Source organism: Cydia splendana, chromosome 19, assembly GCF_910591565.1.
Source record: "Cydia splendana chromosome 19, ilCydSple1.2, whole genome shotgun sequence".
In the NCBI taxonomy this organism is placed as follows: domain Eukaryota; kingdom Metazoa; phylum Arthropoda; class Insecta; order Lepidoptera; family Tortricidae; genus Cydia; species Cydia splendana.
The window spans coordinates 15945052-15965648 of record NC_085978.1 but is presented as its reverse complement, the minus strand read 5'-3'; the positions used below and the strand labels follow the sequence as shown (position 1 = coordinate 15965648).

Sequence of the window (20597 nt, the reverse complement as noted above, 5' to 3'; positions counted from 1 at the left end):
GATTTATGTTTAACGAAACCGAGAAAAAGTATCTACTCATGTGGTAGGTGTTTTTTTCATAGTTTCGTTCACTGTAGAAAAATACACGTGAGGTTTCCTTATACCCCCCTCCCCCAACGTGATCTGTCGTGATTTTTTCGTGACCCCCCGAACCCCTATCGAACCTCGCGTGATTTGTGCACAAGCCCCTACCAACATACAAACAGCAACACTCCTGTACATCGATGGACCTTATTACAAAAGGCATAAGGTCCACAGATGTACAGTTAACAGTGTGGGTAATGGTACAGTCACCTGCAATAATATGTTACACAACGAAGGCAGCAAAAATATCTGACCCGATCTTATTAGTAGAGCCATAAGAGCGTGTCACATATTTTTGCGGCCTTCGAAGAGTAACATATTATTGCAGGTGACTGTACTTTGTGTAAAGTGTCAACGATTTTAGTGTAACCATTTGTCCGTTACTATGCATGAGTGGATGGGAAAAAGCCTGGACGTGGACGCAGTCCAATACGTGGTCCGATCAGATCCGCACCGCTCTTGACTCCACAGTCCACATGGCTCTCCACACCGCCAAGGACAGAACCAGATGGAGAGAGATTGTGAGAGAGAAGGTGATTCAGAAGGGAGGTCACGACCCTCATCACTGAGGATTACGACGCAAGGATGCATGAGGCGGGGACAAATGGAAATACACCAATTTGATAGCTCCGTACATAAAGTGCCATTTAATTTCAGACATCACACTAGTACACTATTTTTTAGGACTACATAATTATTATCTACAATGAATATAATTTTTTAAGAGAGAAAGCGCGTGGAAATAATTTTCGCGTTTTACGTCCGTTTAAAATGTGGCAGGTTTTTGGCAAAGAAACAATTTTAGTAACTTCATATCACATTTTATTACAGAAACCCTAATACCTAGTAATTTATTCATCATCATCTGGATCTGGTTCATCAAAATCTCTAATCTTCACATCGGCATCCTCTCCATACTGTATAATATTATCTATGGTCAGCAAGATGTCGTCTATGCTCTCCTCTTTCTTTATATCCAACGGGTAAAACCGGACGAGGCTGAAATTCTCTATGACTTCGCCGATGGCCTCTGTCAGTTTGGCGTATTTCGAGTGCCATTTGGATTTTGAGTGTCGCATGTCGGCTAGAAGGATGTGCGGGTCTGGGTCTAGGTAGCTGAAAAAATGTTTGTATTCATTTTTTGCTGTCTATGAGATGTGGGTATTTCTTAAGTTGAATCCCAGATGGTTGGCTTTTGTTCGCTCAATGGGTATTGGGTAGTAAATGAAGAAAAACGAATAAAAAAAGTGAATAGCTACAAATCAATAGGTCATTTTACTAAGGAGTCAAATCAGCTACATGTAAGTAGTGCATAATTGTTTTCCATCGTTTTTTCTCGGAAACGTTCGTATTTGTCATGCTAGTTCAGTCAATGTCAACTTTTTGTACCGAGACTGACTAAAATAGCAGGACACGTTCGTACGTTTCCGTGAAAATACGAAGGAAAACAATTATGCACTACATTTGTACCCTATTCCTATGCTAAGTCAGCTGGCTTCGTCCGATCAGATAAATGTAGGTTATATTAGGTCCTTACCTATGAAATTGGCGTTTTTGTTCATAGATATAAGTCTGATCCTAGTTTTTTTTTTTTTACATAAGTACATACACAATTACAATAAAACTACAATATGATTTCGCCAAACTGCTTGACAGCAATTAATTGTTATTTTTTATTGTTAAGTGTTCAGAATTAAGCCTTGAAAATAGGTCTTTTCATGTGCTGTCGGTTCGAGTATTAAAATTACTTATATTTTTCTAATGGTACCAATTTTCAAGAAATGGAGATATTGAAAACATACCTTAAAGGTGTCAAAAATTACTGGAAAAATTTTGTTTGGTTTGAATTAGCCATCAAAAAAATATCCGTTAAATTAATTGTATGGAAATTCGTGTTTCGTTGAAATTCTCCGAACAAAACGCCAATTTCATAGGTAATGACCTAATAGTTCGTTTTTTTTAGCATTAGAAAGAACTTGAAAGAAGGTAAGCGATCTTGACATATCTTTTAATTGAAAAACGCTTTTTAAAAATCAGTAACTATTACTTATGAAAGCAGAAGAATATAAATGATCGTATTAGATTCATAATTGTTACATATTTGCCGTAACTTATTTTTAAAATGTGTTTTTCAATTAAAAGACACATCAAGATTGTTTACCTTATTTCTAATGCTAAAAAAACACTATAGTACCTGTCAAGTTGACTCCTGGCAGATTTGCTGAGCAGGTCCATCTTTGAGAGGATGTTCACGTGTGGCAACTCCAGGTTCACCATCACGCTGAGGGCCGCCATTGTACCTAAACAATATTTATATCAAGTTTACTAAAAGAGTTTACAGCACTTACAGATTGACTGAAAAGTCACAGACATACATGTATCAGTTAAATAAAATTAAAATATATGGCGCTGTACCGCGCCAAACTAGGGGGCATGTTATATAGACTTTACCTCTCTATTCCAATCAATAACTCTTTGCTAGGATAAATACAATAACTAAGATTGCGAAGGAGATATAGTACAAACAGCAACACTATTTAACTGTCCATCGGTGGACCTTATGCCTTTTGTAGGTTTACGAACTGTCAGTAAACAGTGTGGGCGATGGTACAGTCAGCAGCAGAAGGTGGTAAGCGGGCGAGGTGTTCAAATCAAAATTACCTTGACACGCTCTTATTCTCTTAACAATAAAGTCACGTCAAGGTGATTTTGAAAACCTGGCCCGCTTAGCAACTTCTGCTGCTGACTGTACTACAAATATTAGTTTGACTTCCTGATATTTTGGCACATAAAAAATTATGCTACAACTTTTGAAATATCTGGATTTCAATAAAACAAAGATATTTGAAAATACCTGATAGAAATTTAGCTCCATCGACCATGAATTGTGAGTCCACCATGAACACGACACAGATCCTGAAGTTCCACCGCTGCAGCTGGTCCACCAGCCGCCTCATCACCGTCAGATGTGTGTACAGTTCTATCTGACCGGGGCAGTCGAAGAGGATGTAGTCGTCGTCTACGTCTCCGAGCTGTTCTTCAAGCCAGTCACAGTTTTCTAGAAGGGTTCTGAAATCAAACACATAATTATAACTTTCCATGAAAATAGAAAATTAACCAACTAAATTGCAAAGAAATTATCATACTGTGCAATAAAGCATAGTCAAAGACCAAGCTAACTCTGCAATTTGCAAAGACTAAGTGTGGCCATGTTATCATTAATGTCAAAATCTATGAAAATATGACATTTATAATGACACTCCTCACTTTAAGTCAGTGCAAAGTTAGACAGACAGAGTTAAGCTTAGACGGACTTACTATAGATACAAATAAAATAAAAGGTTTTTTTTAATTTTTAAAAGTTTAGTACAATTAGTTTAACAATTATTTATTTGTTGAAATGTAATAGATTTATGGGGTTTATTTAGTGTTTAGGGCCTTTGAATGCAATAACAACATGCGTCAAGCATATAAATTAAGATCATTGAGAGACACAAGTGATTATAATCGATAACAATCTTTAGTAGCAAAATTTTAGTCAAGAGTATTCAATTTAGTCAAGAGTATTCAAGTTAGTTACTTACTCTACACAGAAAACGAGTCCACCATTAGGCCCGAACTGCAACTCCTCATCTTCCATGGCATCGTCCAGGTGTATGAGCTCCCTGATGTCCACGAGCGGCTCGTAGTCGAAGTGCTCCGCCGCCGGGTCCAGGTTCACCACCTCCACTATCCGCTTCGAGTCCGAAGCATGCTTCACTATCGTTGAGCAGTATGTGGACTGAAGTTGGAATATTTAGGTATTTTATTGTAAAAGTTAGTGATTAGGCAATTTTATGATTAAAGTTAGGCGGTGGATCAGCTATAATTTTATGTAGAAACATGTGCACAATAAAAATAATAGTTACAATGTTTTAGATAAAAATTAGACTTAATTCTAATAATACATTGTTTTCTTAACAATGCAAGAATTAACTTACCTTTCCACTACCAGCGGGACCAACAACTAACTGTGCGTATCGCATTTTTTATATTAAATAAGTGAAATAACACTTGTACATATGGTTTGTAGGTTATATTGATAAACGTACACAATTATAGAGATTTTTGCATCTACTAACTTAAGCAAAATATTGCATCACTGTCTAATTGGTTTTAAAACGTGTTAAATATCACACTTTAGGATTAATCACAACAGAAAACATGTTATACAGATATTTCAACTCGAATAATAAACAATGTTTCGTGAGACTTTGACACTTTTGACAGTGACAATGACAACTGTTTGAAGTTTCCGCGTTTTGTTTTACCACAGTACATTTTTTCCTACGGTTTAGGAAGACTACGCTTTGTTAGACTACTGCACACATTTAGATGAATTTCATAAAATTTTCTTTAAACCACATGTTTTTATCACGTTTTTATCAAAACATTGTTTCAGTAAAGTCACATTCACGTTATGAGATTTATGAAATAACCAAAAAAAGCTTAATAAAATCACGGTTTAACTGGCAGTTATTTTTATTGTAGGTACGTCATCTTCTATATTCAAACTAGCTTTGAATGTAAAATATTGTCAGAAAATCTGTCAAACCTTTAAAAAAACAAACCTGACAAGCGCATCAAATACACAAGTGATATTTAAGAGCGATTATTTAACTACTACAATGCCTGCAATTGGTATAGACTTGGGAACGACCTTCTCATGTGTAGGGGTGTGGCAGCATGGCAACGTAGAAATAATAGCGAACGACCAAGGTAACCGCACCACCCCTTCCTACGTCGCGTTTACGGACACCGAGCGCCTCATAGGCGACGCCGCCAAGAACCAAGTGGCTCTCAATCCCAGCAACACCATCTTCGATGCTAAACGACTTATAGGGCGTAAGTTTGATGACCCTAAAATCCAACAAGACATGAAGCACTGGCCATTCAAAGTAGTCAACGATGGAGGCAAGCCGAAGATTCAAGTAGAGTACAAAGGAAAGTCTAAACGATTTGCTCCTGAAGAAATCAGCAGCATGGTGCTGATCAAGATGAAGGAAGTAGCTGAAACATACCTTGGTAGCTCTGTGAGAGATGCAGTTATTACTGTTCCCGCTTACTTTAACGATTCACAGCGTCAGGCTACGAAGGACGCTGGGGCTATCGCAGGAATGAATGTCCTCAGGATTATAAATGAGCCTACTGCAGCTGCTCTGGCATACGGCTTGGATAAAGACTTGAAAGGAGAACGAAACGTCTTAATTTTCGATTTAGGTGGAGGAACCTTCGACGTGTCTATACTGACAATAGATGAAGGATCGCTCTTTGAAGTGAAGGCTACTGCCGGCGACACTCATTTAGGCGGGGAAGACTTTGACAACAGACTTGTAAACTTCTTAGCTGATGAATTTAAACGGAAACATAAGAAAGATCTACGAAATAACCCCAAGGCATTGCGTCGTTTACGCACAGCGGCAGAAAGAGCAAAGCGTACGCTGTCATCAAGCACTGAAGCTAGCATCGAAATTGACGCGCTTTATGAAGGAATAGACTTTTTCTCTCGAGTCTCACGAGCACGTTTTGAAGAGCTCAACGCTGATCTCTTTCGAAATACTTTAGAGCCTGTGGAGAAAGCTCTCAAGGACGCAAAACTAGACAAAAGCTCAATCAACGATATAGTGCTCGTCGGTGGCTCAACGCGAATCCCGAAAATACAGAGTATGCTGCAAAACTGTTTCAATGGCAAGAAGCTTAATTTATCCATAAACCCTGACGAAGCTGTGGCTTACGGTGCGGCGGTACAAGCGGCCATCTTAGGCGGAGAGCGCCATTCCAAAATCCAAGATGTCCTTTTAGTGGACGTTGCTCCTTTATCACTTGGTATTGAGACAAGTGGTGGCGTCATGACAAAGATAGTCGAACGTAACGCCAAAATACCTTGCAAACAGTCTCAAACATTTACGACTTATTCTGACAACCAGCCAGCTGTCACCGTCCAAGTTTACGAAGGCGAACGAGCTATGACAAAGGATAATAACCTTTTAGGATCTTTTGATTTGACTGGTATACCGCCCGCTCCAAGAGGCGTCCCACAAATAGACGTCTCATTTGACATAGACGCCAATGGAATCCTTAATGTATCTGCGAAAGATAATAGCACAGGCAAGAGCAAGAACATCGTTATAAAGAACGATAAAGGTAGACTGTCGCAAGCTGACATAGATCGAATGTTATCTGATGCTGAGAAATATAAGCATGAAGACGATTTGCAGAGAGATAGGATCACCGCAAGGAACAAGTTGGAATCCTACGCTTATGGCGTGAAGCAGGCGTTGGACGAAGCTGGAAGTAAACTTGATGCAGAAAAAGGTTCTAACGCTCGTCGTAAGTGTGAGGACACTATCCGTTGGATGGACAGCAACAGTCTAGCTGAGAAAGACGAGTATGTGAGCAAGCTGAAGGATTTGACCGTCGCTTGCGCCCCGTTGATGAAGAAACTCCATGGTGCTGCTGGAAAAACTGGGGGCAGCGATGGACCGATCATTGAAGAGGTTGATTGAAGTTGTTCGTCTATTTTAATATAGCTATTGTAGTTTTTTTATTACGCTAAGTTGAACCCATTTGCTCAAAATAGCTGTTTTGTTTATATTTTGGTCTGGATATTTTGTTCAAAAATGTAGTTGGAGTTTATTTAAATATTTAGTCTAATAAATAGTGAAGGTTTGATTTGTAATCTTATATTATTTTATCTATAATTTTCTGGGATTTATCCTTCCTCTAGTGCAGCGGTCGGCAACCTTTTAGCAGCCAAGGCCCAAATAGTAGTTACCGAAGTTGACGCAGGCCGCACTTTGTTAATATTTATGACTTTATCAGACATTGTCGTTCGTCAATATTACATACAAAATAGCCAGGGAGGCTCGCGGGCCGCAAGTGAAAGGTTCGCGGGCCGCTTGTTGCCGACCACTGCTCTAGTGGCTACTATAGGTTTTTACGCGGTCGTCATACTGATGCAGATCGGCACGCCACCCCGGCGGAGGTATGTCAAGCGAGACAACAATATGCTCGTATAGCGATATTCCGCTCGCACACCAAAGCGTACTGTCGATCTCATGAATCTAGTATAACTGGATTGGGCATGAGTGGTGGGGATAACTGACAGAACGGGATAGTCTTACGTATCTTTCAGTAGGAGTAGCAGAGAAAGCGCTATTATTGTTTGTCCTTATCACAGTCTCACATATTTTTTGTTCCCCACCTTTTTTTTGTATGGATAATGGTGGGCAACAAATAAATTCGACCAATCACAGTGTCGCATTTGCGTATGTTTTGTCCCTCACGGAGGCACGCGTATACCACTTCTATACGATTCTACCTTCTATGGTCGATCTACATCCAATGTGAAGACCGCCATAATGAAACGAATGCTAATATAAATCATATCTCTATTTATAACTTAATACTACTAGTATCTTATAGACTAGGTACTTCTATATGACTTGTGGGATTATGGTATTGCGCCTTGGTTTCTGCGGACCATTTCCATCTTGGCCACAGAAGTCCATATACTGTCAGCCAGCACCGCCGGCACCTGGAACCCAGCGAAATGTCCTCCAAAGTCCAGCGTGGTCGTCTGCACCAGGTTGGGGTACTTGTCTCGGAGGAAGTCGTCTGGCATGTACACAATCTCGTAGCGAAAGTTGATGGCGGCGAACAAGACGGGCGTCGGAGTCCTGTCCAATAATAATAACACTCATTTATTTATTTATATGAGCCTAGAGTGTCCCACTGCTGGGCAAACGCTTATCTCGTCCCTTTCCACGTATCCCGGTCTTGACCCGTCTCCCACCAATTCCTGTCATTCACTCATTATTCATTTTTATTGAGGTAAATGTCTACGGGGAAAATCAAGGACTTACTAGGAAACCCCTGACCATCAAGATAGGGTAAACTAGTCAGGAGTTCCAAATTCAAGCAATAGTGGTCTTAAGACTTCCTACAACTACAGAAATACAAAATTGGGTTCTCTTTAGTGTGTCAGACTTTACACTCGCGTACCCCCCTACCTATATCTTTTAATTTACAGATTATTTGGTTTGCAATCTTTGTACAAGCCAAATTTACAAAACTGAATGTAATTTTTTTTGATCTTCAGTGCCAGCTCTTGACCTTTCTTTTTAATTTAGGACAATGCTTAACTGTATGATTACTTACATCAAGATGCCAAACGACAACGGATCCCTCCTCAACGCCAGGAACTCGGCATACGACCGCACAGCAGTCGTCGTACTCTGGCTCGCCCAGTAGATGGTAAAGGTGTCGAGCCAATCGTTCATGTCGTAGTGCTGCGATAGGTTGCCGTCGATGACGAACTGGCCGGTGCGGTCGGTGCCCATCATGATGTTCTCGAGGAGCCAGGAAGTTAAAGCTACTGGGGATTCGTCGAGGCCGTGGCCTGGGAACAAAGTTTCTTTTATATAAAGGAGGCAAACGAGCAGGCGGATCGCCTGATGGTAAGCGATTGCCGTCGTCCATGGACAATTGGACACGTGCAACACCAGAAGGGTTGCCGGCCTAAGATGGGAGTACGCTCTTTCCTTGAAGGTCGTATCGGTCCGTAAGATACAGTTCGTAGCCGAAGCTAACTTCTGCACCACTGTGCAGCGACAAAGTATGAAAGTGCCACTATATTCGTGATAAGTTCGTGGTGGTGCTTCCAATCCCTGTTGCTTGCCAAGTCTGTGCACATACTCCTAGCATGACGTCCAGCGTAGCCGAAACGATAAAAGACGTCGTCTACCGACAATCATGGCGGAGGTTCTACGTCAAAGCAATTGAAGTAAATTTAACCCTTTGAACGTCACGCCTGTCATGTGCGGCGCGTCACTGTGAACCTTGCCAAAATACTCGAAATCCACGAATATTGGGTTGTAGCCGCGCACGTCAGGTCGTCAGTTGACGTCTTTGGTGGTCAAAGGAATTACTAGTCTTTAGGATTATACTCACCCACGTTATCCGGCTTAGTAGCCTGCATGTGGAAGTAGCCGAAGTGCTCCAGATATTCCTGCAGACGAGTTGAGAGAGGGTACATCCGGTCTTCGTATCGCCCGTCGACGACTGCTGGCGGGTACAGCTGACCTAGCACCCATTTGGTCAGCGATTGAGGACGGTTACTGGAATAATGTCATTTGGATTTCTATTCAAATATATATTCTTTTACAATAGTCATTTTACAAGCGTAGCGTAATTTTCTGTGGATCTGTGGAAACTACCAATTTAAATAAATTCAAGAAGTTACAAGTTCTTAAAGCATCGATAACGTGCAAGAACTTTTGAACTTAAACAAGTGATTCGATATCCCTTCAGGAAAAGAGATTGATGAATTAAATGTTATTAAATTAATCTTTGCTTGTCAAAAGCGTCCATAGACTATACGATAAATGAACACCACCAGGGCTATAAGCTTGTTGTTCTGACCTGCTATAAAAGAAAAAAAGCATTTGTTGGTACAGAAAAAAAGCATTTGTTGGTACAAAAAAAAAACGAGTGATAGGCAAAATTAACAACACCTGATAGGCAAATTAGTATGGAATCCCAGAACTCTCTCAGGGAAGAGTGTAGCAATAGCATCCCCCACCACGTGTCCCACGTCCCCGGCGTGGATGTAGAACTGCGGCTTGCCCAGGCGCAGCATCAGGTTCTTCATGATGATGCCCATTTGGTACAGCGCCATGCCTGGCTTGTATGTTGCCTGTAACAGTTTGTGAAGTTTAATAGTGGAGTACAATGAGTAATGACATCGTAAGTTTTATCTGCTCCGGGCAGTCGATGATTGCTGAGGCACCCAATTAGATTAGATGGCGTTCATGTTTACGACAAACATGTTAAACGATAAAGTCGATAACGTAAACTTATATAAAACCACAGACTACGGAAATTGGAATCTATTTAGAGTATACCAAGAAAAGTCTGCAACAATTTTGATAGCATACGCAGTGCAAGTGTTATTTATACCTACGTCATAATATTTCATAGAAGTTTGACGTTTAAAATAACACTTGCACTGCGTGTCCTATCAAAATCGTTGCAGACGTATCTCGGTCTGACTCTAGGCCGCTTTCACAAAAATATAAAGCCTAACGATCCTCCTCAGTCTGAGTTATCCTGCCACGTCTTTCCACGGACATGCTACTAACCTCTGAATACCCATATCCCGGTAAGTCCGGCACGACGATCTCGAACACGAAGTCGCAGTCATCTTTCTCCTCCATCAGGTTCTGAATAACGTGGACGTACTCAAAGGCGGTGACCGGAAAGCCGTGCAGCAGCAGGATTGGGAGCACCTTCTTGCGAGGGTTGGGAGGTCTTATGTGGATGAAGTGGATGTCTAGGCCTGAAGATTGAAGTGTCTTTATAAATTCAAAATTAGTTGATAGTGGACTCGTTTTGCATTCCATATTAAATCATGCCAGTTCCGCGTAAATTTTGTATAGCTAGAGGTGTTTGCCGTCCAGAGAAAAGTATCATAAAGGCTCTGACATGGTTCTGACGATGTTGTATGCGGTAGACTTGGGGTCCCTTTTGATTGACATAAAGTTTTAAATCATAAGTCATAATGTACTCGTACCTATTGTTTGTCATATTATCATTAGTCCTAAAACATAAACCGTTAACTTTTCAGGATTTTCGTAAGGTTATCCTATAGGTAGATACGTTAGGTTGTTTGTTTTATGGCAATCCTGAAAAGTTACGCGTTTCTGAACCAAACAAATTATTACTAACGAAAATTAGAACAAACAATACAATATGACTTAAAACAATCGAGACCCGGTAAACTTACCCTGAATGTTCGTGACATATTGCGGAAAACTATTCAGCCAATCTTCTCTCGCTGCAAAGTCGTATTTGTAAGCCCAGTGGTCGAGGAAGTGGGCGAGGTAGGCGGCGTGGGTACCGTAGGTGTTGGCGACACCGTGGAGCGCACGCGTAAAGTTTCGACGGTAGTGTATGCGGTAGCGTAGGTCGGATATCATCTGCAACATTTTACTATAATTGAGCTTTCTGAAAATGTCCCTAATTACTGGTCAGGTAATAAAAATATAGAAATACGAAATAGAAGGCTTTTTCTAACAGCAGGTAGAGATATATCAGGTGTAATACACGGATCAAAAGCCCACGGCCTCGCCTCCAGAATCAGCCCTTAACGTCAACATGGTCGAAAGACCATGAGGAATCTGATGTCCAGCAGGGACGTACCTCTTTTTAATGTTGAATACATATGATAAAATTCTCATACAAAGCATATGATAATACATAATAGATAGTAAACAATCTTACAAGAAACAGATAGTCAGGTCATGAAAGCGCTGCGCAGGAATGCAGGAAAAACGACCTATTAAGGGGGCTTCTTTGTGTCAATCGATGGAGGAATCCCAACGTCCAGAAAACCTATATTCTTGTGACTAATCAAAATCAATCAAAATCAAAATCAAAAATATACTTTATTCATGTAGGCCTAGCAACAAGCTCTTATGAATCGTAATTAATCTTAATCTAATTATCAGAGCAATTTATTGATGTTAATATTATTCCATAATAAAATTGGATTATTATACATATCAAATTTAACACTAAGAATTTCACAAAAGGATCGTCAAACATTAAAAAGATTGTATAAAAAAATACTAGTCTAGAATTTCTAGAATAAAATCTAAATGTCAAAAAAAAAGCATAAGTAGCAAAAGAAGTAGATAGTATTACATCGGAATATCCATTTCCTCATCAATAATCAAATGTACCTAATAAATAAATAATCATTTCGAATAACAATTAATCCCACGTTGTAATATCATTCATGTAGTCTTGTGTGGTATAATAAGCTTTAGAAATAAGTTTACGCTTTACATAATTCTTAAATTTATTAATAGATAATTCAGTAATATGGTTTGGAAGTTTATTATAAAATCTTACACAATTACCCATGAATGATTTTTTAATTTTAATAGAAAGACTTACCTCATCGGAGAAACGCACTGTAAACCTCCTAATACTGGTGTCTCTGTGCTGGTTCTCCCCCCACCAGCGCTCAGGCACGCGGGGTGGGGGATGTGCGGGGAAAGCCAGGTCCACCAAGTGGACTGCTCCCTTTAGAGCTGCGTGGAAAGCAACTCGATTCTGTGATCAAATTTTGAGGTGGTTTCATTTCATCTCTTGATGTGGCATAAAATGACCCTACAATAGTCCATACGTAATTAAATATCTATCCATACCAATGTTTTTTTCGGTTTGTTTTCCCATATATGAAATATTTTGCCTTATAATTGGTTTATTCAAATAATTGTCTCACCTAAACTAAGATATTTGACTAAGGTTTGAGGTACTTTCAGACCACAGTTGGGAAATTTTGGACCATAAGTTTGGTGGTTTTCATAAGATCTATATACTCTTAGCTACCTACTTCTTGCTTAGCTACTTCTGCTGCTGGCTATGTGTATGAGTACAGTCAGTATCTATTAGAGGATGAGCCAAAACTATCTTCCACAGGATCCACCAATATCTCAATCAATACACAAAGTCGTCCGACACGCAATTGGCCAGTTTTTTACATTGTTATTAAGACGAAACGGGAGCTGAGCTAAAAGTCAATTTTGAGATTTCAAGCTGAATATACCCGTCGCTCTGACGGGGCGTGAGAGACTGTATTTGTGTGTGTAATGCACGCACACAGATGCGTACGCTTGCACCCGCGCGCGCCTCATTGCCGACAATTTGCAATGTTATTTTTCGTGCGTTACTGCCACGAGGCGTTCACTTATTACTTACTGTGTTGCGATTGAATTTTTTGACCCGGCTTACGTTTACGGAACTCGATAATCTTTCTACTACTGTGACTTGCCTTTGTTTACTTGACTTTGCTGATCAGCTTATTGTTTTGGACTCCGTGAGTTGTGGTTACCTATTGGACCGCACGCAATTCATCTACCTTTATTCAAGTAATTAAGCGTAATTAGCCGAAACCTTTATAAGAGTGTAATTCATAAGAAGTACATAAGATATAATTTATGTACTGGTTTGCTGTTAGCTTTTAATTGTATCACTTTACATATATGTTACTCAAATAACTAACACGGTTACACTGTTGTAAGAACATTATTTTTCAGGTAGGCCTTATTATACCTACTATAGGCCTTATTACCTCCTAGTACCTTAGTAGTAGTAGTACTACTACGGAAATTGATTCAAAGACTCAAGACTGACTTAAGTGGCAGTAGGGTGTAGGGTTTTTTCTAGGCTTAATTTTTTTTTTTTTTTTTTTTTTAAGCGTATGGCGTATTAATATTGTAGGCAATATAATCATGCTACTAGTATAACTAATTATAAGTCGACATCCAGGCTACGCAGCCAATCGATCGCATCAGGTGTCAGATTGGTGTAGAGGTCCTAGGCTTAATGAGTTCGCTGAAGCTTATTTTTTATACTTAGCGCACAGAACCACTAGTTTAACAGTATCAGCTCTAACCACATGTCACCATTTTGTCCTTTACGTAACAAACTCAGGGGCCCAGAATATCCGATGTACCTATCAAATCAAGGTTCTGTACCAAATAAGGCCCGGTTATTATAGTTCGTTATTTTTTAGCATTAGAAAGAAGGTAAACAATCATGACGTGTCTTTTTATTAATAATTATTGAAAAACGCTTTCAAAAATTAGTTTATATTACTTATGAAAGCAAAAGAATATAAAAAAGTATATGATTAATACATACATACATACATACATACAATCACGCCTATTTCCCGGAGGGGTAGGCAGAGACCACGGATTTCCACTTGCTACGATCCTGACATACCACTTTCGCTTCCTTCACATTCATAACATTCCTCATACACGCTCGCCGGTTTAGGGTGCTCTTGCTCATTAATATGATTTATAATTCTAACATATTTGCTATGACTTATTTTTCAATGGTAATTTTTAATAAGACATGTCAAAATCTGTTACCTTAATGCAAAAAAAACGAACTTTAAGCGTGCTAACTTTCAAAATTTCATTTTTTATAAGATAGTATAAGTAGATGGGCAAAAATTTTGCGTCCATGTCCACCAGTGAGTAAGTGATTGAGATACCTAAACATTTAACTTTATAATGTAAAATGATATAATTTACTAACCTACTCGTTTAATTTCAGGTAGGTTGAATAAGGAACCAAGTAACCATGGGGAGGAGCAGTATTTACTAACATTTTCTTTTTGGGTCTTCAGAGTGTATCGTTTCCTTTTTTTTGCACATATTACACTTAAATATATATTCTCTGTGTAAACCCTTACGTCTTTCAATGACAAAGGCAAGATCAGCAAATGTACAATTTGTATGATCGTGCCTGATATTTGAGATCACAGAAAATAAATATTTTAAATCCACTATTCTGCGACCTTCTAAAATTTTGTTTTATCATGATTCATGATCAAAAAGCTCGGATTCAATAGTCATATCAAACGTCGATTATGCAGTTGATGATGAGCTTGCATTTTCTACCATTGGTGCTGCAAATGCATCAACCGGTGGCGATAAACTTTGCCCTCTTGTAAAACAAATTACTATTGTGATTGTGTCCAGCAAAAGGCCAAAATTCGGTTTACTTTCCTGTTTAAAATATTACTAATTTATTCATATTTCAGATTAGGTACATAGGTAACTGTCTGAATGTTACAATGCCAGCTGGCAAATTCTATCACATTTGTTTGTTTGGTAGTCATGGTAACATTCACTTACATTGATATCCTTATTAAGATCTGTATCTTATTATCCAGACCTTAAAATATTGCCACCGTTGCCCTTTAAAAAAATACTGTTTAAATAATTGGCTACTCAAACAATGCTTCTATAGTATAAATAATGACTACACAAAAATGGGTAGTATTGTATATAATGCACGAAATAAGGCCCGATTCTTAAGCGGGTTTAAATTTTGAGGCCATGTCCGCTAATACTATAGACAAAATATCAAGTTTAATAAACACAAAAAAAAAACATTGATGGGCCTTATTTTATAATTTAGGCCTTACTTTGTAATTTAAAGTAGAGTTAGGCCAAGAAAAATCTATAGCGATTTTGATAGAACACGCAGTGCAAGTATTATTTCAAACGTCGCTTCTATGAAATTATGACATATAAATAACACTTGCACTGCGTGTGCTATCAAAATTGCTGTAGACTTTTCTTGGTCTGACTCTAAAATATTCTTTATTACACCACAAACATAAAAACAAATTAAAAAAAAACCGGCGAAGTGCTAGTCGGACTCGCACACGAAGGGTTCCGTACCATTATTTATAAAAACGGTCACCCATCCAAGTACTGACCCCGCCCGACGTTGCTTAACTTCGGTCAAAAATCACGTTTGTTGTATGGGAGGTCCCACTAAAATTTTTATTTTATCCTGTTTTTAGTATTTGTTGTTATAGCGGCAACAGAAATAAATCATCTGTGAAAATTTCAACTGTCTAGCTATCACGGTTCGTGAGATACAGAGATACAGACGGACGGACGGACAGCGGAATCTTAGTAATAGGGTCCCGTGTTTTACCCTTTGGGTACGGAACCCTAAAACCGATTTACAATGTAGATAAAGGTAGCAACAGGCGGTCTTATCGCTGTTAGTTCTTATTCTTCGTTTGTTTAGCATTAGAGTGAAGGTGACGTGTCTTTTTTAAGCATGCAATCGTATAATTATTTATTAGCTTTTTTTGTAATAGTTATGTACTTAGTGGTTAATATTAGTATTTACTATTTTTTTTTTCAATAATGCTTAAAAACGAAGTATAGACATGACAACCAAATATTAACGCCATTGTAGGGCAGGATATACAGAACATGAATCATTTGTACTGTCACGCTCCGTGACTGTTGAGCCATTTAGGGTTCTAGCTAAATTGGACATTCCATAGAGCACGAGTAAGTATGGAACAACCAATTCAGCTAGGACCCTAAATTGCTCGACAATTACGAAGCGTGCCTGTAGGTACCTAAAAATTTTGTTAACCCATTTTAACCATGCAATAAAATATTTTTGATTTTGATTTCTAATTTGAAATATTAGAATCAAAAAGTTCATAATAGATTGTATATCATAACTACAAAAATGTGTTCCCTACTCTCAACCCAAAACCCCTTGTATCTTAGGATCTAGATATTTTCACACAAGACGGTTTATCGATAACTTCTTACATCACTAGATTATCGACATTAAATGTCGACTATTGCCCATCACTTTTCTGGCTGTGTACGTATTTAGAAACTTGACTCCGCCCCTAAAATTAGTGCGATAGGGACAACTGCAGCTGAGGCGAAAAATCCTGCGTAAAAATGACAAAAATCGAGGTTTCGTAGTCCTCTTTTTCCTCCCCCAAAACTTAACCAATCGTAACCAAATTTGGAAATCTAAATGATTATGAAATTATCTGTGTCGGACCGTTTTGCTTTTTTGGCTAATTGATATCAGTTTTGAATACCACGCCTCTCATTGCGGCATAGTCTATTAGGCCATTTTGGCCGTTTTTGAAGGGCTCTAGCGCCTTAAAAAACAAAAATATCAAAAAAAGCAAAACGGTCCGACACAGATATTGACAATATTAATATGTGTTGAAAAAATCATTGCTCTAGCTTCAAAAACCACGGAGGAAAACGAGGACTACGTTTGTATGGAGGAATGACCACTCCTGTTGGCTCTTAAGACCTACAGTTTCGTTTTTTAAAGAATTAGGTAAGTACTTACTATTGTTCCAAAAGCGCTTTTGAAGATATCAGCAAGCACTGGAAACACTTTGTTGATCGTTTCCACGAGACCTTCCACTGGGCTTCTGTCTGGTAAATCGTCATTTCTTTTGACTTTACACTCACATGCCACGAACACAAGACAGAACAGCAAGGATGCTACACGCATCATTGGACTATTACCACAGAATAAAAGCACAGTAAAACAGTGTATGCAACAGTACATAATTAGGCATTAAAACACTAGTATGATCCTATTATGAAACTCACTTCGTTCGTTTCATAAGCCCAGTCTTATTCGTTGTGTAGCAATCGCATAAAATACTATTATCTACACGCATATCATAAACCCTCTATGATGCGTTCAAAACAGCAAATTACGTCCAGCATAAAGATTTGAGTTCATTCGACTATTAATACGTGATGACGTTTTATTCCAAATTAAATGTCAATTGAAAACAGTGTGATCAAATGTCGCTATGGCGGTCGTAACATGCGCTTCCTGAATAAATTATAGAGAGGTTATAATATGTGTATAGATAAAGCAGGTGTAGAGTTAGACCAAGAAAAGTCTACAACGATTTTGATAGCATACGCAGTGTAGGTGTTATTTAATACGTCATATTTTCATAGAAGTTTGACGTTTAAAATAACACTTGCACTGCGTGTGCTATCAAAATCGTTTCAGACTTGTCTTAGTGTACGTAACTGTAGGTAGGTGTGATGTAAACCTACACTCCTATTTTAATGCCCTTCATTATGTAGCAGTCACATAAACTATAATTATTATGCACAAAGTAAATATCAAAACATGTTGACTAGAGTGGACTAACACCAAGCTAACACATTGAAACTGCAAACCTGATTGATTGTTTTTATCGAGTCGATTAATGTATTCCAGACGTTTTGTTCGGTATGTAAACGGTATCGGTGCATTGCTAATCGGCAGTTGTTTGCGACTTCGTAATGGGGTCTTCATTCTCAAACGCATTTGAGGTACTAGGAATTATATTGTAAATTAATTTGTTAGGTTAGGTTAATTAGAAGGAAAACTTTGTGAGGAAAAGGGCTAATTCGAACTTACATTTTGATGACAAAATATTATAGTCTAGTTTCCTCTCTGGGTTACAAGGATAGAGGGCCAACAAAATTTCGTTATCCATGATGACAATCGTTTGCAGAAAATGTAACGAACACTACGTTAAACGGTTAAACGTAAATAATGTATGGTAGCGTTTCGAGTTTTCTTTGGTTGGGCCCTCAGGTAGGTAAATATATAAATTAAAAAATATATAAATTAAATTTAATGGCGGAGCGGAGGGCCTGAGATGTCAGTTACTGCGATATTAATAAACGCGCTGCAAACCTCAATTAGCTTAATATTGCTTGTCTCTTAATCTGCCATGGTGACTTACCTAAGTATTAAGTATGTTAGAAAAATTATAAAACATTAATTAACTAATTGAGGCTTGTAAACTTTAAAATCGAGAGAGCTGTCGCCGCGCGTTAACAACCGCGCTTTATTTAATTCGTAAAAATGGTAAAAGTGTCAAAAAAGTGTTGTAAATGATAGACTAAAGTGTAATTGATAACAGCAAATGTTATCTCAAAAAACAATAGTGATACAACGACGCTATGAGTTCAAATAGTGTATCCTTGCTAAAGCTTTAAAATGGTGACTTTTTTATGTAAAAACTATAATATTATTCCACCTATCTCATTACAGCGATTAAAAACAGTGTTTGCATACGTATATAAACAAAGATTTATGCCCACAATTAGTGTAAATATCGAAAAAATTCAAATTACATAACTGCCGCCGAAAGGACGCTACCAACTACGGTCAATGACCTTTAGCCAAAACTTTGTAAATATTGTACATAAACACCATATAGGTGGTCAGGATTGTTTATAAGTGCAGTGTAATAATAATTTCAGTGTTTTTGACAATTAGACATCATTAATAAAGTGAATTACCTAAGCAAAACATTTGCTACCAACTACGGTCAATGACCTTTAGCCAAAACTTTGTAAATATTGTATATAAACACCATATAGGTGGTCAGGATTGTTTATAAGTGCAGTGTAATTATAATTTCAGTGTTTTTGACAATTAGACATCATTAATAAAGTAATTTACCTGAGCAAAACATTTGAAAAAATTGAACTTAAAACTTGGCCGCTTAAAACTTTACGCAACCGGGAAAATGGCGTCAAGTACAAAACCTATCTGCGCAAAATGTGAAAATTATATCCAAGGAAAACATTACCTCACGTGTTCCCGGTGTGAGCGTGCTTTTGATCTTTTATGTTCAAACATGGAAAAATTGTATAACTTAATGGACCGAGACCGCAAGGCGTCATGGATGTGTTCTAAATGTAGGCAATGTAAGATACCGGTGAAAAGGGGTAGCACGCCGAAAATTCGAAAGGAGATTGGGTACCGTAACTCATCTCTATCATCTCATACATCCACGACTACAATAGTACCTGCGTCTGCGCTGACAGAGGTCGAACGGGTACGAAAGTCATCAATTCCACACTCAGAAAATAAAACGGAAAGGAAATATAATATCCCTGTTCAAAACTCATTTGAATATTTAACTAACGAAAACAGTTTGGATACCTCATTTTTGCGACCAAAAAGCTGTTTAAATAGGAGTAGCTGTCTTGATATTACCGTCATTCACAAGAACGAGGCAGAAGAAAAGGCATTCGATTTCGAACATACATTGAAATTAACTAACCACTCAGACGTTACATACAAAAATGGCAATCAATCACAGAACTCAGATACGCAGATGCAGAAAATAGAAGAACTTAAGAAGCAACTAAATAACTTGCAAGACCAACTTTTGAGAGCAAACTGCAAAATAGAGAACTTAATTACTGAAAACATCGATTTAAAAAATGACATATCTGAGATACGCAAGAAATATGAAGCTTGCGAGAATATTTTGCAAAAAAATACACCTACACCAATATCCCGTCATTTCAGTACCTATCAAGAAAAATAAATTAAAAACCAAGCTAGTGACCGAAGCTATCCCAGAGTGTTCCTCTGAAAAAACTGCACTACTGCCTGAAAAGTTAGCACCTGAACATAAAACAATGATGACAGTTACAATACAGCCAGTTGAAAAGAATCAGGCTGACGTAATCTCGAAGACTAAGGAGAATGATTCATCCAACCCAAACAAATTGCTTATCTTAAGCAATAATAATAAGAACAAAATAATAAATATAATAAGAAACGATGACAACCTCAAAGGTCTTGCTGCATGCCATCATATCACTCCAGGTGGAGGTGTAAGAGAGCTGTTCAAGAATATACAGAGTCAACTACGTAGCATGTCGATGAATGACTACTGTATTGTTCTAATCGGAGAGGAAGATTTTCATAATTCTCAAGATATTGGTGCACTAGTACACTTCATAAGAGAAGCTGCGAAAAGTATCACATTTACAAATCTGGTCGTAGCGTGCCCAACATACATATGTGGCAAACCTATATATAATAGTAGAGTTGAATATTTTAATCACTTGATGTTTAAAGATTTACCGAATCATAATGAATGCTTTTATATCTATGATTGTAACCGTAATGTATCTTTGGACATGTTTTCTTCAAACAATGGAAGGTTAAACAACTCTGGTATGAGGAATGTTGTACAAAATTTGAGTAATAACATACGTTGGGTGGCAAACAACCGACTAAACCTTAGTAACAGTTCTGATATTTTTTTTCGTAAC

The 20597-nt window shown here is 38.2% G+C and overlaps 3 protein-coding genes across 3 annotated transcripts; 1 reads left to right on the top strand and 2 right to left on the bottom strand.

Moving 5' to 3' along the window:
* Positions 1–883: 883 nt before the first annotated feature.
* LOC134799819 (GPN-loop GTPase 3) lies at positions 884–4345 on the bottom strand. The gene is made up of 5 exons (XM_063772222.1): positions 4065–4345; positions 3669–3865; positions 2939–3153; positions 2279–2384; positions 884–1200 (listed from the first exon to the last, which is right to left on the bottom strand). Exons 1-5 carry the CDS (start codon positions 4107–4109, stop codon positions 936–938), a joined length of 828 nt encoding a protein of 275 aa, XP_063628292.1. The 5' UTR covers positions 4110–4345; the 3' UTR covers positions 884–935.
* Positions 4346–4666: 321 nt separating this feature from the next.
* LOC134800135 (major heat shock 70 kDa protein Ab-like) lies at positions 4667–6800 on the top strand. The gene has a single exon (XM_063772600.1). The coding sequence runs from the start codon at positions 4752–4754 to the stop codon at positions 6627–6629; it is 1878 nt and encodes a 625-aa protein (XP_063628670.1). The 5' UTR covers positions 4667–4751; the 3' UTR covers positions 6630–6800.
* A 774-nt stretch (positions 6801–7574) lies between these two features.
* On the bottom strand, positions 7575–17013 carry LOC134800380 (juvenile hormone epoxide hydrolase-like). The gene is made up of 8 exons (XM_063772880.1): positions 16846–17013; positions 12085–12249; positions 10910–11102; positions 10266–10462; positions 9639–9820; positions 9076–9242; positions 8284–8524; positions 7575–7802 (listed from the first exon to the last, which is right to left on the bottom strand). The coding sequence occupies exons 1-8, from the start codon at positions 17011–17013 to the stop codon at positions 7577–7579; spliced, it is 1539 nt and encodes a 512-aa protein (XP_063628950.1). The 3' UTR covers positions 7575–7576.
* Between the last annotated feature and the right edge of the window lie 3584 nt (positions 17014–20597).

Coding starts and splice junctions, on each gene's coding strand:
- LOC134800380 (XM_063772880.1), bottom strand. CDS start 17,013: ATGCGTGTAGCATCCTTGCTGTTCTGTCTTGTGTTCGTGGCATGTGAG. Junction 10,463..10,909: donor ATATGTCACGAACATTCAGG/GTAAGTTTACCG, acceptor TTCAATCTTCAG/GCCTAGACATCCACTTCATC. Junction 9,243..9,638: donor CATACTAATTTGCCTATCAG/GTGTTGTTAATT, acceptor ACATTATTCCAG/TAACCGTCCTCAATCGCTGA.
- LOC134799819 (XM_063772222.1), bottom strand. CDS start 4,109: ATGCGATACGCACAGTTAGTTGTTGGTCCCGCTGGTAGTGGAAAG. Junction 3,866..4,064: donor GTCCCGCTGGTAGTGGAAAG/GTAAGTTAATTC, acceptor TTCCAACTTCAG/TCCACATACTGCTCAACGAT. Junction 3,154..3,668: donor GGACTCGTTTTCTGTGTAGA/GTAAGTAACTAA, acceptor GTTTGATTTCAG/AACCCTTCTAGAAAACTGTG.
- LOC134800135 (XM_063772600.1), top strand. CDS start 4,752: ATGCCTGCAATTGGTATAGACTTGGGAACGACCTTCTCATGTGTAGGG.